Source organism: Trachurus japonicus, chromosome 15 (genome assembly GCF_045865225.1).
Source record: "Trachurus japonicus isolate A0001 chromosome 15, Traja_1.0".
In the NCBI taxonomy this organism is placed as follows: Eukaryota; Metazoa; Chordata; class Actinopteri; order Carangiformes; family Carangidae; genus Trachurus; species Trachurus japonicus.
This window is the reverse complement of record NC_140921.1, coordinates 27,483,446-27,497,615: the sequence shown is the minus strand read 5'-3', so window position 1 is coordinate 27,497,615 and position 14,170 is coordinate 27,483,446. Positions and strand designations below refer to the sequence as shown.

Sequence of the window (14,170 nt, the reverse complement as noted above, 5' to 3'; positions counted from 1 at the left end):
TATTTTTGTAAAGAAATCAGCACAACAAGGAAAAAGTGTTTGTTTTTGTGGCGGGGAGAGCAGGCGCTCTGCGATCGGATAGTAATGTCTTTCCAGGATGTTTCAGAGTTCGGCTGTCTGAGGTGAGGGACTACATGCAAAAACACAAAGTTTATACTGTTTATACTGAACACTATATGAGTTCAGTGGTGTGTCATAAGGATTCCAGTCATGTACCATAGACATTTGATTGTTTTTTGAGTGTTTGTTGCGGTTGAAAGAATTGACCCCATAGTTTAGCGTTGTTGCTATCCCTTGCGCCGGGTAGCCATGGTGTAACTCATTGCATCAATTTTAGTCACGTTCTTTGCTCTGGGTGACCATCAGGACAACGATTTAGGGGTCAAAAATGACCGGAATTCTCCTTTAACGATCCGTCTGGAGATCCAATCCGGTCCTACTGCTTTCCTGATGGCGACTGACCTGGTGGTACTTACTAGCATCAACTGCCCAACTTTGAGCATTGGCCACGAACAAGAACCCTCCAGGCATCCCGGTCCTGGGCCGGCTTCTCCAACTGCCCCCATGTTTGGCCAGACCTCTTCACATCTGCATCCAGGTCAGGGCGCCAGGTGTTTCTTGGTCTTTTGAATTTTCCCTTGTGGATTCCAGAAGACGGCATGACTTGTAATGTTTGATGCAGGTTTGCGAAGGGTATGACCAACCAAACTCCAGCGTCTTTGGAGGATCTCTACCTCTACAGGCTACCATGTTCAGCCAGCGTATTCTAAGGATTCATCTGAGGAACTTGTTGATAAATGCCTGGAGTCTCCTCATGGTGGTGTTGGAGCTTCATTGGGTGGTCCCTCTCTGGTGGTGCAGGCTGGATGTTGTAGTGTTTGTTTTGTTGGTTAAAACAAGTGAAGAACTCATTTAGGGAATCAGGAGGAGTGTCGTTTGTGGGTCTCGAGGCTGCTCAGTTGTCTTAGTAGACAGTGATGGTTTTTATCTCCTGCCACACTGAGTGGGAGTCATTGTTGTTGAAGTGCTCCTCTATGTGTTGTTTGGATCTCCACTGGGCCTCCCTGATCCCCCTCCTCAGTCTCTTCTGTGCTTCTTTGTTTTTCTGCAGGGTCCCAGAGTTGAAGACAGGATCTGCACTTCCCCTTTAAGCCACAGTTTCTGATTTGTACACTTTAATAGTGTATTAAATCTTTCCTTCAATACTGTTCAACACCTGAATTATTCACATGAGAAAATAGCGGATGAACTTCTTACAAATAGATGCCGTTCATTTTGAATTTTTCAGTGGCTTACATGTTTTATAAAAATAGTAATATACCCCAAGAGTATTTGTGCCAAGTTTATCATTAGTATCCACAAATAAAACACTTCCCTGAAATATGCAGCTCTCTGTTGAACCCTGGTCCAGACCCTGGCAGGTTCAAGAACCCCACTCTGACTCTCTAAAAAGGCAGCATGACATAATATATACAGGATATTAATAACTCCTCAGGTTCTGATGACTTGGTTAGTTTTTAACCTTAAATGACATTGAGGATAAACAAACGGACTAAAAATGACTGAAGAGAGAATGGTGTTTTAAGTTGTCTACCATCAACAGGCTGTAGTACAGTAAGGTCGGCTGACCTGAGGTCAGCTGGCTGATAACAGGAAGACCTGCCAGAAAGACATTTCCTTTGACACAGAGGAAACAATTAAGATGGAACAAAAAGGTCCCAGCTCACACACAGAGGGCATGAGAGAGGTTTCCACTCAACATGACATCACACTGATCATCCAACAACATGACATCAACACAGCCAGCCCATCATCTGACCCAGGAGATAAGTGCTGCCTTCAATCTGTTTCTGTTATAATGTAATAAAATCCTGATCTCTGTCTGTTCACTGATCACATTAGAAACATGATGTAGACTTAAGTAGCTCTGCTGTTTAGACACTGTTGGATCAGATGAATAAGCTGATGAAGTGGAGTGAAGCTGCTGAATGAGATATTAGAGCAGCGGAAAAGAGAAAACAAACTAAATCAACACCGAATGAACCAAAGTAAAACGAGGAGAAAAAGGTGCAGTGTGGGTTGGAGATGTAATGAGACAGTAAAACCTAGATGTCTCTGACATGACTGCATCCAGTGGCTCAGAGCTCATTAAGAAAGCATAATTAATATTTTATCTTAGTTATTCAGCTCTGGTTCGTGGTTTTGGTTCAAAGCTCTGGAGGTAACACTGTGGAATTCACTTCTCCCTGATTAATACTAAAATTGTGATCATTTATATCCAGTGTGGAACTGTTTTATCTCCCCAGCTCTGCAGATGCAGTGGAAATGAACAGAGATTATTATGTAGTTATTGTACTGGTCTGTTCTCATATGATTGAAGATCTTCATTAACTACTCAACAACCACCAGGTCCTGAAATCTTCCTCACTAGATCCACTGTAACTACACATACAGTATCTTTGCAACATAAAGTGAAACATTACCAGATGGTTTGGAACACCTATTCTATCAATGTTTCACACCCAGTGAAGCTTTGTGTTGAGTTGTTCCTCTTCCTGATCTGAAGGACACAATCCATCTTAAATATAACAACGCATCTTGTGGGTCAATGAAGCAGGGAAGGAAAATCTGGTTTTAAAGCTGACAAAAGAAAATGTTCATTAATCGGATACAAATGAATGAATGAATTAATAGAGGCATTTTTTTTTATCTCTAACTACAGATTAAATGTGGATTATTCTGGTTTTAATAACCAGGACCCATGATTTATAAAGCCATCAAAAACAAAGGACTACAGGCTCTGTCTCTTCTCTCTATGTGTTGAATAAGGCAACATTGACCAGTTTTACAGTTTCTGCCTCTGAACTGATCTTTTTCTACACTTCCTGTTCATTACACTTGTTTTTACAGTCTGAACCTCGAGCCCTCAGGTCTGGTGGCCGTGGCATTTTAATTTAACATGAACCCACAGAGAGACATCCTGTCCTCTCATTACTTTGACTCCCTCAAGACCTGAGGGCAGCAAACTCAACTCGCCCACCGTCTCAGTCTGGCTTTTACTTGAACCTTATATGTGTGATAAGAGTTCCCTCCTGAACACATCTGCATGCAACTACTTGCTTCTACTCTCATAGCCCAACCTAACTGTAAAATGAAGAGTAAAACATGATGGCCAGGGCCAGGGCGGTGTCATCACATAAATGCATCACATTTAATTAAAATCTGATGATGCATTCAATTTATTATGATGCGTTGCTCTCCCCTACACAAAAGTAGATAAACTACTTTTCTAAGTAAAAAGTATCGGTATCGGTATCAGCGGTATCAGTAATACTGGCCCTTTATTTATTTGGTATTGGATCGATACCAAATTTTGCAGTATTCTCCACCCCTAGTAAGGATATTGTAAATGGGCGGGGAAATATGACTCAATAGCACCACCAAGACTTTTTATTGGGCTCATACTCCACATAGAGGACCTCATACTTTATCTCAAACTCTAAATCACAAAAACAGAGCCAAAATTGCACATTCATATCAAAATGTCGACCTCATGTTTGTGTTAGATTATGGCTGCCAAAGACTTTTTAGTGCATCTTGGCAGGTTCTGTGGACCTACTGATTTGTGTTCAGCTGCTACAAAGAAAGCTCAATCGACTTTATTATGCATCTTTGGTCAACCTCGGTTTAAGACCTTTGTGATGTTGTTGTGTGTTAAAGTGAAAGCTTTACTTTTCACTGTGTCCGTAGCGATGCAGCGATTGGCCCCAGTTTGATTCCCACTTTCTTTACTGCATGTCATTCCCCTTCTCTCTGCCTCCCCATTTCCCGTCTCTCTCCACTATGCCATCAAATAAAGGAAAAAAATGCCCAAAAAATACACTTGGGGAAAAAATAAAATTAAAATCCAACTGTTTGAGCTCAAGCACATGTGGGCTTTTTTTGTTTATTTTACAAAGAACGTTGTGTTATGTAATTGATCGACCGACTGGTTGTGTAAAGCTAACAATTTACTACATTTATATACAGTATGTGATTGAAAAAACACACTCCTAGTGCTGCCCTGCTTTAAAATCAGGAATCTCACCATAATTTAAAACACAGAGAAAGTCTGTCATAAAACTGCTGATGCAAATAATGTGAACTTCCTATGTGTGGGACAGAATGTAAAACAAAAAAGGAGTGAGGGTTGGAAGAAAAAAAAAAGTCAATGAGCCTTTAAACGACTTTGAAAGAAAAAAATGTTTCCAGTGACATGAAGACACAACATTCAGTTTGTTACAGTGACGCTGCTGCAGGGAAAGAGAAACTCCACGTTCAGTGCAGCATTAGTGGTGAAGACTGTGCAGAGTCAGAGGAGATAAACACTGGGAGAGTGACATGAAGCTGTCACCACTTCATGCTGATGTTGATGTTGATGTTGATGTTGATAGGACCTACCTTGGGTCATTCCGCCCCCTACATTTTCCGTGGGGTTGAAGCCGTTCTGGGAGGTCTGGGTCCCCAGGTCCACCATCTGGTGGAGGCGGAGCTTGCGGCAGTAGATCGACGCTGCTTCGGGCTCCAAGGAGATGATCAGCTGCTCTGGGTTTTCCCGGGACACCAGGCCAGACTACACAGGGGAGGGAAAGTTGTTTATAGCATCTCTCCAACATAACTGTCATGATGGTGACATAACCATAATGTTGTGTTGTCTTGTTTCTACAAGACAAGAACCTGCTGAACGTCTGTCCAGCAACACTGTCAGTGAAAAACTGTAAAACTGCTTTATTCAGTGTTTTAACGGTTAGAATCACAGCATCTGATTCCCAAACCACTGCCAGTGAAGAAATCCAAACTGGGAGGCGCTGGGAAAAGAACAACTCCCATGAAGCCATGCTATTTCATGACATCACCCGATACTGTCTTTTCATGTTGTTTTGATTGAGAGACCAGCAGATGCAGAAGTTGGAGACTCTACAGTAGGGATGTCACAATTATAGATTTTCTTGGTACGATTATTGTCAGAGAAATAATCACGGTATTAGGATTATCACGATTATTACGCATTAATTAATTTCACAACACTGTGTATGCGTAAAATCAAATACAGTCTAAATAATTGCAATGCTAATTATTTACACAAACATTAAGGACCAATTATATTCCCCAGGGGAAGTGTTTGAATTATTCAAGTCATTATCTATACCAATTGTTTAAGTTTATTTTAATCATTTTTTGTTTGTTTTTTGGCACGCAAACTTTTAAATTCCTACCGATTCAATGCTACATTAGGTAAATGGACCAGTATCTGTGCATTTACCTTCACTTTGGCGCACATCTGTTCCGACATAATCTTTTTTGGAAAGTGACGGTATTTAGGAATCTTTGCGATAAATTAATTGTGCCGTTTTATACCGCGATTAATTGTGAAAACAAGTAATCGTGACATACTCTACTGTTAAAAGAGAGGTTGTGATTAACCTGGAGCCCAAAGAGAGGAATTTTGTAAATTCTGAGAAACATCATTTCATTTTAGTTGAGTTTTGTTCAACAAACTGGGTCTAAGGGATGCATTCATTGGATTTTTGTGGTCAAAGATCATGAAGGTCAAGGTGACAGTGACCTCACAAAATGAGATTTAGGCCTTGTGTATCTCAACAAAGCACTTAAACTGATTGAATCTTGGGTGTGAAAGGTCATGGATGACCTCACAAAACAGGCCTTGGGCCTTGTGACACAATATTTCTTAGACACCTTGGGCCCTAGTTTCTTAGACCAGGTGAAGTCTAACATCAGCGCAGCTTCGCCACGTCAACGGGGTGTGGCCCAGGTCCATTTCGCAAGATTGGTGGGCCACGCAGTCAGATTTAGACCAGCGCAATCCCTCCCCTCGTCCCTCCCACCGGCGCAAACGGCAAAGGGGGAGGAGAGAGGGCGGGAGGGAGACAGGAGGAGGAGAAGTGGGATTAACACAGCCGATTCGGATCTTCACCAATCAAAGGAGCTCCTCTCCTCACCTTTAACTGCGCCGCGGGTGATGCGCACTGCAAGTTTGTCATTTTATACTTTGACATGGACGGAGGAGACAGCGACGCCAGAGGCCAAACCTCTCACAGGAGGAAACAGCTGTTTTGGTCCGGAGGTCCGAGCTCAGAGTGGCCGAATAATGAGTTTACTAATATACTTAATCAGGTTTGATCTGATACACTGAGAACCGGTGCTCAGTGTAAGAAACAACAACTAATAACTAATAAACTAATAAAGAAACTCACATTTATTCAAACCCTGTGTAAGCAAGATGAGAGGTGTAGGCTACACTAATCACAACATAAACAAACACCATGCGGAATGAAATCAGCGTAAAGGACGCTCTCTCTCTCTCTCTCTCTCTCTCTCTCTCTCTGTCCTCCTCTCTCTCTCTCTCTCTGTCCGTCTCTTTTTTTCTCTTTTTTTTCTGTGATAGAGATGCTGAGTATACTGTAGTAGGCTATATACTGACTATCTGATACCGAGGCTGTTGTGGTGGACTAAGAGATCTAAGATGAAGATTTATGTTTTGTTTTTCATTACGGCTGCGTGATGCGGTCGCTCGCGCTAATGAATTAATAAGTAAATAAATAAATAAAGCGATCATCACAAGGGCAGAGTGGTATCTCAACACGGCAGCGACATGCAGTCATCCACCCTCAGTCCTGCTTGGGACATCCACAGCTGCTTTTCAGTGCCAGTTCGTCCCTGCTGTGTTAATTCAGGTGGAGTTTCCTTTACGCACCGACAGCCTTTGATCTCTGCTTTGATCTGACGTCAGATGTGACGGGACAATCTATATAGATATAAATTCACGTGTTGATTCCGTTAGTTGCATTAAATAGTGGTTATTGTGGATATTTATTGCATTGAAATGTGTCTGGAACTGTGGAGATCTGCCTGTGAGGTCTTGGTGACGTGTGTGCACTGCAGGTCAGTCAGCCAAACTTCCACTGCACCTGCTGCGCTTCGCCCTGCGCTGAGAGTAGACCTGGTTGGAGGTGGCGAGCTTTCAGCGCAACCTCGGCGGGACATTTTCGCACAAAACTTCCACTACACCAAGCTGAATCTGTGATGCCTCCCCCTGCTGCGCGGCCACGCCTATCTCAGTGCAGCGCGATCTGCCAATCTTCCAATCTGACTTTGCGCTAGGCTGCGCTGGTCGAAACTTGCATTAGACCAGCTGCGTTACCTTGCGCCACCTGCGCTGCGCCAAGAAACTAGGGCCCCTTGAGTATATTTCTACAAATATGGTACAAACCCTCACTTGTACTCTTAACACAAGAAATGGATTTGCACATGCACCGTGCATCTTAGTCAGTGTGCTTTGACTGTTAAAATAGAGACCCACAATCTCACACACACACACACACACACACACACACACACACACACACAGATGGTTAATATTTTATATGACTGGATAAACAGAGGTGTAACCTGATACTGGTCTGGGTGATTCTAGTTTATACTACATCAGTTCATCTTATATTTTTAACACATGAAGCATTAGAACAGGGTTTCAATGGGACGACTTTTTAACTTTGAATGTTATTCTCATTTTACGCCCTTAATGTGGTGGCATTTGGACGTCACTGCACTGTGTGTGTAGCGGCACCGGCCATCTGTCATTCAGCTCTTTTACTCTCATTCATACTGAGTTTCGTCTTCAGCTGTTTTTAATCATATGGTTGTTATTTCTCTCAAGTCTTGGAATCAGTGATTTGCAAACTACAGATCCTGGAAACAGTGAGAATGACTGTGACATTATACACTCATCAGCCATAACACTATGAGCACTTACAGGTGAATAACAGTGATTATCTCATTTTAATGGCAGCTGTCAGTGAGTGGGGTATATTAAGCAGCAAGTGAACATTTAGTCAGTAATGCTGCGTTCCAGAAAACTCAGAACTCATAATTTTCTGACCTCATACTTCAATAACTGAACTGGAACACCACCTAATGTCAGAGCTCCCACTCAGGAAACTTGGAGTAAATATCTACCCAGACTTCTTGAGAATCAGTTGTCTGACATTACACAACAATGGCGGCAGCCGTGCAGAACCACACTGTCAATGGTAAAACATTGATTGAAATACATTTTTAATACAAAAATAAGATAAAACATTATAAAATATACAATATTTATTTAAGTTTACAGATGACCTACTGATGTTGTGGAACACAGCAAATGTACGTTGTTATTTCTCTTTGCCCTTTGTCATGTTTTAATGCCTTACATGAAGCACTTTGAAAGCAATGTTTGTCCTGGTCCGCCAGGTTTTTTGGTTATTCTGGCATGGAGCGCTTTGAAGACGGAAATCAAAGTTTTCAACTGGGAAATTCGGAGTTCTGAGTTGTCTGGAACGTAGCATAAAATAAAGTGTTGGAAGAAAACTGGGAAGTGTAAGAATCTGTAAACTGTGAGACAATTTGGTGACAATAGTCACATTTCCATCAGCGTGTTTAGATGTGCATCTAGATGTTATCGCATCGGAAAATTATGATGGAAACGCCGTAATTCGAACAAAGATCCCCTGATTCGCACAAACTGTAATACGCTCGCTATGGCCGGGTTTTGATTGATTTGAAAGGGATGGAAACAGCTGTATTCGAATTAAGTGTGACGTAGCGCACTTTCACCCCAACTGTTCCTGTGTTTGCAGTTCACTCACAAGACAACAAACAGTGTTTCCGCTACATGTAATTGATTGTGACGCACCGCCACGGCAAAATAAAAGCCCCCACACCTTCAGAGTGATGTTTTTTTTCTTTTCTATGTTAAAACAATGTAAGGCGGGGGCGGTGCGTGGCGCAGTGGTTAAAGCGGCCGCCCCATGTAGAGGTTGCAGTCCTCAACGCAGGCGTCCCCGGTTCGAATCCCGCGTCGGGCGGACCTTTCCTGCGTGTCGTTCCCCCTCTCTCTGCCTCCCCCTTTCCTGTCTATCTCTACTGTGTGCTATCAAATAAAGGCAAAAAACGCCAAAAAAATATACTTAAAAAAAAACAATGTAAAGCAGGGTTTCCACTACCAGTTACCATTACTTTGCAACCCTTTTCACTACACAGTTCGTCAGTTCACGGGTACATGGACAGGTCGCATTGGGACGGTAATAAACATGTGCGCTAAATCGCACTAATGTGTTCAATGTGACGGGGGGGGGGTTATCAACATGGACAAGGTCCGTAATGTTAATGGAAACACAGGATTCACATTTCTTTTAATGCGCATTTCCCAGTAATTCGATTAACTTTGGATGGAAACATGGCTAATGTCTCTGAAACTACAGGTCTTGTTGCCTGTTGCTGGTGTGCAGAGGTTAGCACCTGATAGAGAGGTGGTGATGACTTCTCAGTGATCTGAAAAAGGGATGGCACCAGGATGCAAGAGGACAAGCCAGTTGAGGCACAATGAGGCTTTGGGCAACGTTCTGCTACTATTCTCGGGTCCTACCGTTCATGTGGATGTTACTTCGACATCCACTTACCTAAACACTGATGCAGACCCAAGTCCACTCCTTCATGGAAACGGTATTCCCTAACGGCAGTGGGCCTTTTCAGCAGCATAATGGCTCAGGAATGCTTTGAGTAACACAACGAATTCAAGATGTTGACTTGGCCCCTGAATTCTCAGGATCTCAATCCAAGCAAGCGTCTGTGGGATGTGCTGGTCAGACCCCTGAAGGCCCACCCCCCAACTTACAGGACTCAAAGGACCTGATGCTAACACCACAGCACACCTTGACCTTCAGGCCAGAGCGGTTTTTGCGGCTAAAAGGAGACCTAGACAACATTAGACAGGTAGCTGATTGCTGAAGATGTGACTGAAACGTGTAAGCTTACCTTATATGCAGCTTCCCTCATGAACTGCTTTGCAGGCATTTTCCAGATGGCAGGAACCGTGATCACCCATCTCACATCGTTGTTGTCAAAATCACCGCCTGTCTGATCACTCAGCTCCTGTGGGGTGAGCAGACAGACCGGCTTCAGATTGGTCCAAACACTTCTTTTAATCAGGGGCTACAGAACTTCAGAATATCAACTAGAATATAGGAACATATAGTGCATGCATAATAGCAGTGCTGACACAGGTATGTTACCTTCAGGGCTTGCTCCTTAAAGAAGGCCAATGCATATGCAAAGATGTCCAGAGCTTTCACTCGCTTCCCATTGGCTGCGTGGAGGTCTGTGTCGATGGACAGATTCTGATTGCACAATTAGAAAACACTGAGGTTAGAAATGAATAAGAACAAAACAACATGATTCATTATGGTGGGGTGTATCTGACACACAGCAGATGTGTGACGCTGCTCAGTAAACTTCAAATGCCAGATAAAGATTCCTAATGGTTTTGGTGACGCCTGACCTTTCCTCTACTCCCATCAGCTCTTGAGTGTTTATGCTTTTATTTTATTTTGTTTTGTTCTTATTGTCAACTTTGTGTTAGAGGGCTTTCACACCTACTTTGCTTGGTCTGGACTTAAAGACTTTTCCATTTGATCCAAACCAAATCTACATGTATGAAAGCGCCTTTGGACCATGGTCTGGACCAAAGACCCAAAATTTGGTGTGACCAAAAGAGGTGGTCTCCGTCCAGACCAAACTAAACCATGGTTTGGACTTTTGAACCTTTAAAGGAGCAATAATTTGCCCCTTTTCCACAAATTAAAATTGTTCTCAGGTGTCTTAATGACATGCCTGTGACATGCTTTGGTCAAAATCCCCCAAGGATCAAACATCACAGCTCTTTTCATCCTCTCAAAACAGCCCTGTTCAGAACGGCTGGTTTCAGTGTCTGTCCCTTTAAATGCAAATGAGCCACTGCTTGCCCCGCCCCTTCTACTGGGACCAGTACTCACAGGTAAGGGTGCTATTATTTATTATTTATTTATTATTTATTTGGTCAATTGTCACACGTTAGTGTACACACAACTCGCAGCACAGATTGCAGACGTCCTCCTTTCCTGCCGGTGATGACAGAGCCTCCGCATGATGAGTATGTTCACCCGAATCGGAACTATGCTTGTATATTAGTGTTGTCGCTGCTGGTAGCAATACCATAACATTATAATTATCTTTGCAAACTTGATACAAACTTGTTAATTCATTTTCCCAGATGGCTACTTTGCTAATGAACTAATTTGAGGACAGCTTTGGTGGGGCGACTACATCATATGAGCACCTGTTTATAAACCAATCAATGTCAAGTGTAGGGAGATGCAGCATACATAGATATGAGGACAGGATGTCAATATGTCACAGGTCTTTGGTGCATTGCATTAATGCAGAGTGAAACCAGAACCAACCGGATCAAATGGAGCAGAAACACCGACACTAGTGAAAACTGCAGTGTGTGTGTGTGTGTGTGTGTGTGTGTGTGTGTGTGTGACAAGACTTCAGAGTACCTTTACTTTACCTTTTTACTATTAGTAGGCTATATCTCTGTATTATAAACTACAATGTTAATCATCAACCTGCCTAGGGACAAAGGATGGAAATTAGCTGATAATATAATCCTACATATTTACATGAAAGTGTCTATTGATATGTACTGTCCCCTGATTTTTTATAATCAAAATAAAATAAATACAAATACAATACAGTATTAGCTTGGTCAATTTACACTTATATGACATTATTTCTTGTCATGGAGGAACACCATTGACATTACATTTTACTGTCTAGGTATTATCTGACCCACAACTTTATTCAAACAAAGTCTTGTAATGCTGTTGGCTTGTGTCTAATTAAACACCAGAGCAGACATGATTATTACATCATGTCCTGCAGTGCATTATGGGAAGTAATACTCAGAAATGCACCTGATTTGACAATAAATACAAAGAGTGGACAAAGTGCTGCTGACAGTGTGTGTGTGTGTGTGTGTGTGTGTGTGTGTGTGTGTGTATTCACTGTGTGCATCTATGTCCTTACTGCAGTGGTGTGGAGCTTCATTTTGAATTTCTCCAGGTAGAGCCAGTGTTTGGACTCGCTGGGGTCCAGGTCGTGGTAGAAGTCACGAGCTGCGTAGCCAAAACTGTGGAACTTCCTGTCTGGAGTCAGCAGGATTGTGGTGGGAGTCTTCTGATTGGAGACACCGGGGTCTCCGCCCTCCCAGCGCCTACGAGGAGACAAGTCAGTCAGCCACACCTGAAGCAATACATGTGTGATGTTCTCTGGGTGATGCGTCCAGAGTGTGTCCAACACAAAGTCACTTTAAGACAACAACACAAGAGAAGATCAGCCACGTGAAGCAGCTTCTAGAAAGTTACTGAGCGAGTGAAACAAAACACATTCAGACCGTAATGAAGCAACAGTAACTCCTGAATGTGCAACAGCAGAGTGAACCACAGTGATGTGTGCAGTTGTAAACACTGGTGGTAAATTTGGAGTCACATTTCTACTGTTAGCAGAGAGAGAGAGAGAGAGAGAGAGAGGAACAGCTGAAGACAGAAGAACAAGAAGATGATGTGGAGACAGGCTGTATTTTACGGTGAAGAAGGGGGACCAAAACAACTAACAGAATAAATACAGGGGCGGGTCCAGAGTATTTTCTGGTGGGGGGGTAACAAGAGTGAATTTGGGGGGGGGGGGGGGGCAACCAAAAGTAACAAAATGATTGCTGTCTTGAATATTTATATTGTCCAGTTACACACTGTTTACAGTCTTGTCTTGTCTGTCTTCATTTTGCTTTGATTGGCCACATTGAATCTTTCACATTGTAAGGAAGATGCCAATGACATTTTCATTTTCCACTTGTCAATATTAAAATTATAGTCAATCAATAATCAACTCTATCTTGCAAATAGGAAGTCTTAGCAGAACACTAAATATAAGATATCTTATCCTCTTAGCCAGTATTAGAGCTCAACTTTTCATTATTTACTAGACAGAGTTGATTAAGAGCCTTAGTCAGAAGTTAGTGCTTGTAGCTCTGTACAGTGAACATAGAAGTGTCTTTACACAGTGATTGACCACAAGTCAATGACCATTGGGGGGCACACAGGGTGGCCAATCAGATTGCAGGGGCGGCGGGTGCCCCCCTGTGCCACCATGGAAGACCCGCCCCTGAATAAATATCTGTCATCCTGATGCTCAGGTCAGGTCAAACATCACATATGAATTTCCATTGTTACAGATATATTAACCCTATATGGTCTATGGCGTTTTCTTCTGTATGAATGAATTGAATGAATTTATATTTATTTAAGTGTCTATAAAAGTAGCTATAGTAAAGACTTCTTTTCTGAAGAACCATTCCAACTTTACCTCATCATCAACCCAAAACAACTCAGGCTTCAAAACTTGCATTTTCTGAAACAAAAACTGCCTGGCTTCGTCATATAACGGGCAATGAAACACAAAACTGTACACACTGTATTTCTCTTGCCTGGTCTCCTTGTGTATTAATGCTTGTAAAGCCTCAGCTCTCAGCACTCAGCACAATCATGTATTGACATATTTTTTCCAGGACAATCTGGGCTTTCAGAAAATGTATTCTGTAGTGATGTCATATGAATGTAGAAAAGGCTATATAAGAAAAAGAAAGGGAAATTCAAAAACATAAAATAAATTTCACACATTTGTTGGAAACACACTGAAAATTATTATAAACTTCTCTTTAGACACTATATAACTGTTCTTTGAGGTCCTGGGGATTAGAGGGAAAAGAATAAGGGCTCTAACTATGATACAAAATATATTATTTACATTATTCATAAAACTGCCCACTCTCCTAGCATGAAAACAGTGTGAGTCTGCAACGTGGCAGAGACACATGACATTTCCATTGTGTTCACAGGATTTTTGTCTTGTTTCCTGCAGTGAACAAACTTTCTCCTTCCATGTGATAGGATCCCATGTCTTGGTCTTAGCTTGTGTGATATGCGTAAATGGTAATCTACACATTATTTATTGCAATTGCCAGCTGATTTTAAGTTAATCAAGATCATATAAGGCAACAGAGCAACCATCTGGATAAATAAACACTCCTTTGCACATCGTGTGAAGGCACACAGGTCTCCTGTAGGATTTTGGCCCATCCTGTGATGGGACAGGAGTCTCCTATTGAACACGGATCTTTGTAAAGGCCGAAGTGTCCCAGTTTCAATAAAAAAGAATTACATCGCTATCATTCAGCATTCTGGAGATAGACGCG

At 42.2% G+C, this 14,170-nt stretch overlaps 2 protein-coding genes across 5 annotated transcripts in view; one reads left to right on the top strand and one right to left on the bottom strand.

The window, feature by feature from the left end:
- Positions 1 to 4,814, top strand: part of LOC146973858 (core histone macro-H2A.2-like) — a 248,522-nt gene extending 243,708 nt beyond the window's left edge. The window contains exon 9 of the mRNA XM_085800850.1: positions 4,799 to 4,814. Coding sequence (XP_085656976.1) covers positions 4,799 to 4,805 — 7 coding nt within the window. The 3' untranslated portion in view covers positions 4,806 to 4,814. The remainder of the gene's footprint in view (positions 1 to 4,798) is intronic.
- Positions 1 to 14,170, bottom strand: part of hspa12a (heat shock protein family A (Hsp70) member 12A) — a 53,856-nt gene that overhangs the window by 12,322 nt on the left and 27,364 nt on the right. For all 4 annotated transcript variants that reach the window (XM_085800845.1, XM_085800846.1, XM_085800844.1 and 1 more), the window contains exons 4-7: positions 11,947 to 12,133; positions 10,113 to 10,217; positions 9,856 to 9,972; positions 4,441 to 4,612 (exon numbers count right to left, since the gene is read on the bottom strand). In XM_085800845.1, coding sequence (XP_085656971.1) covers positions 4,441 to 4,612; positions 9,856 to 9,972; positions 10,113 to 10,217; positions 11,947 to 12,133 — 581 coding nt within the window. The remainder of the gene's footprint in view (positions 1 to 4,440; positions 4,613 to 9,855; positions 9,973 to 10,112; positions 10,218 to 11,946; positions 12,134 to 14,170) is intronic.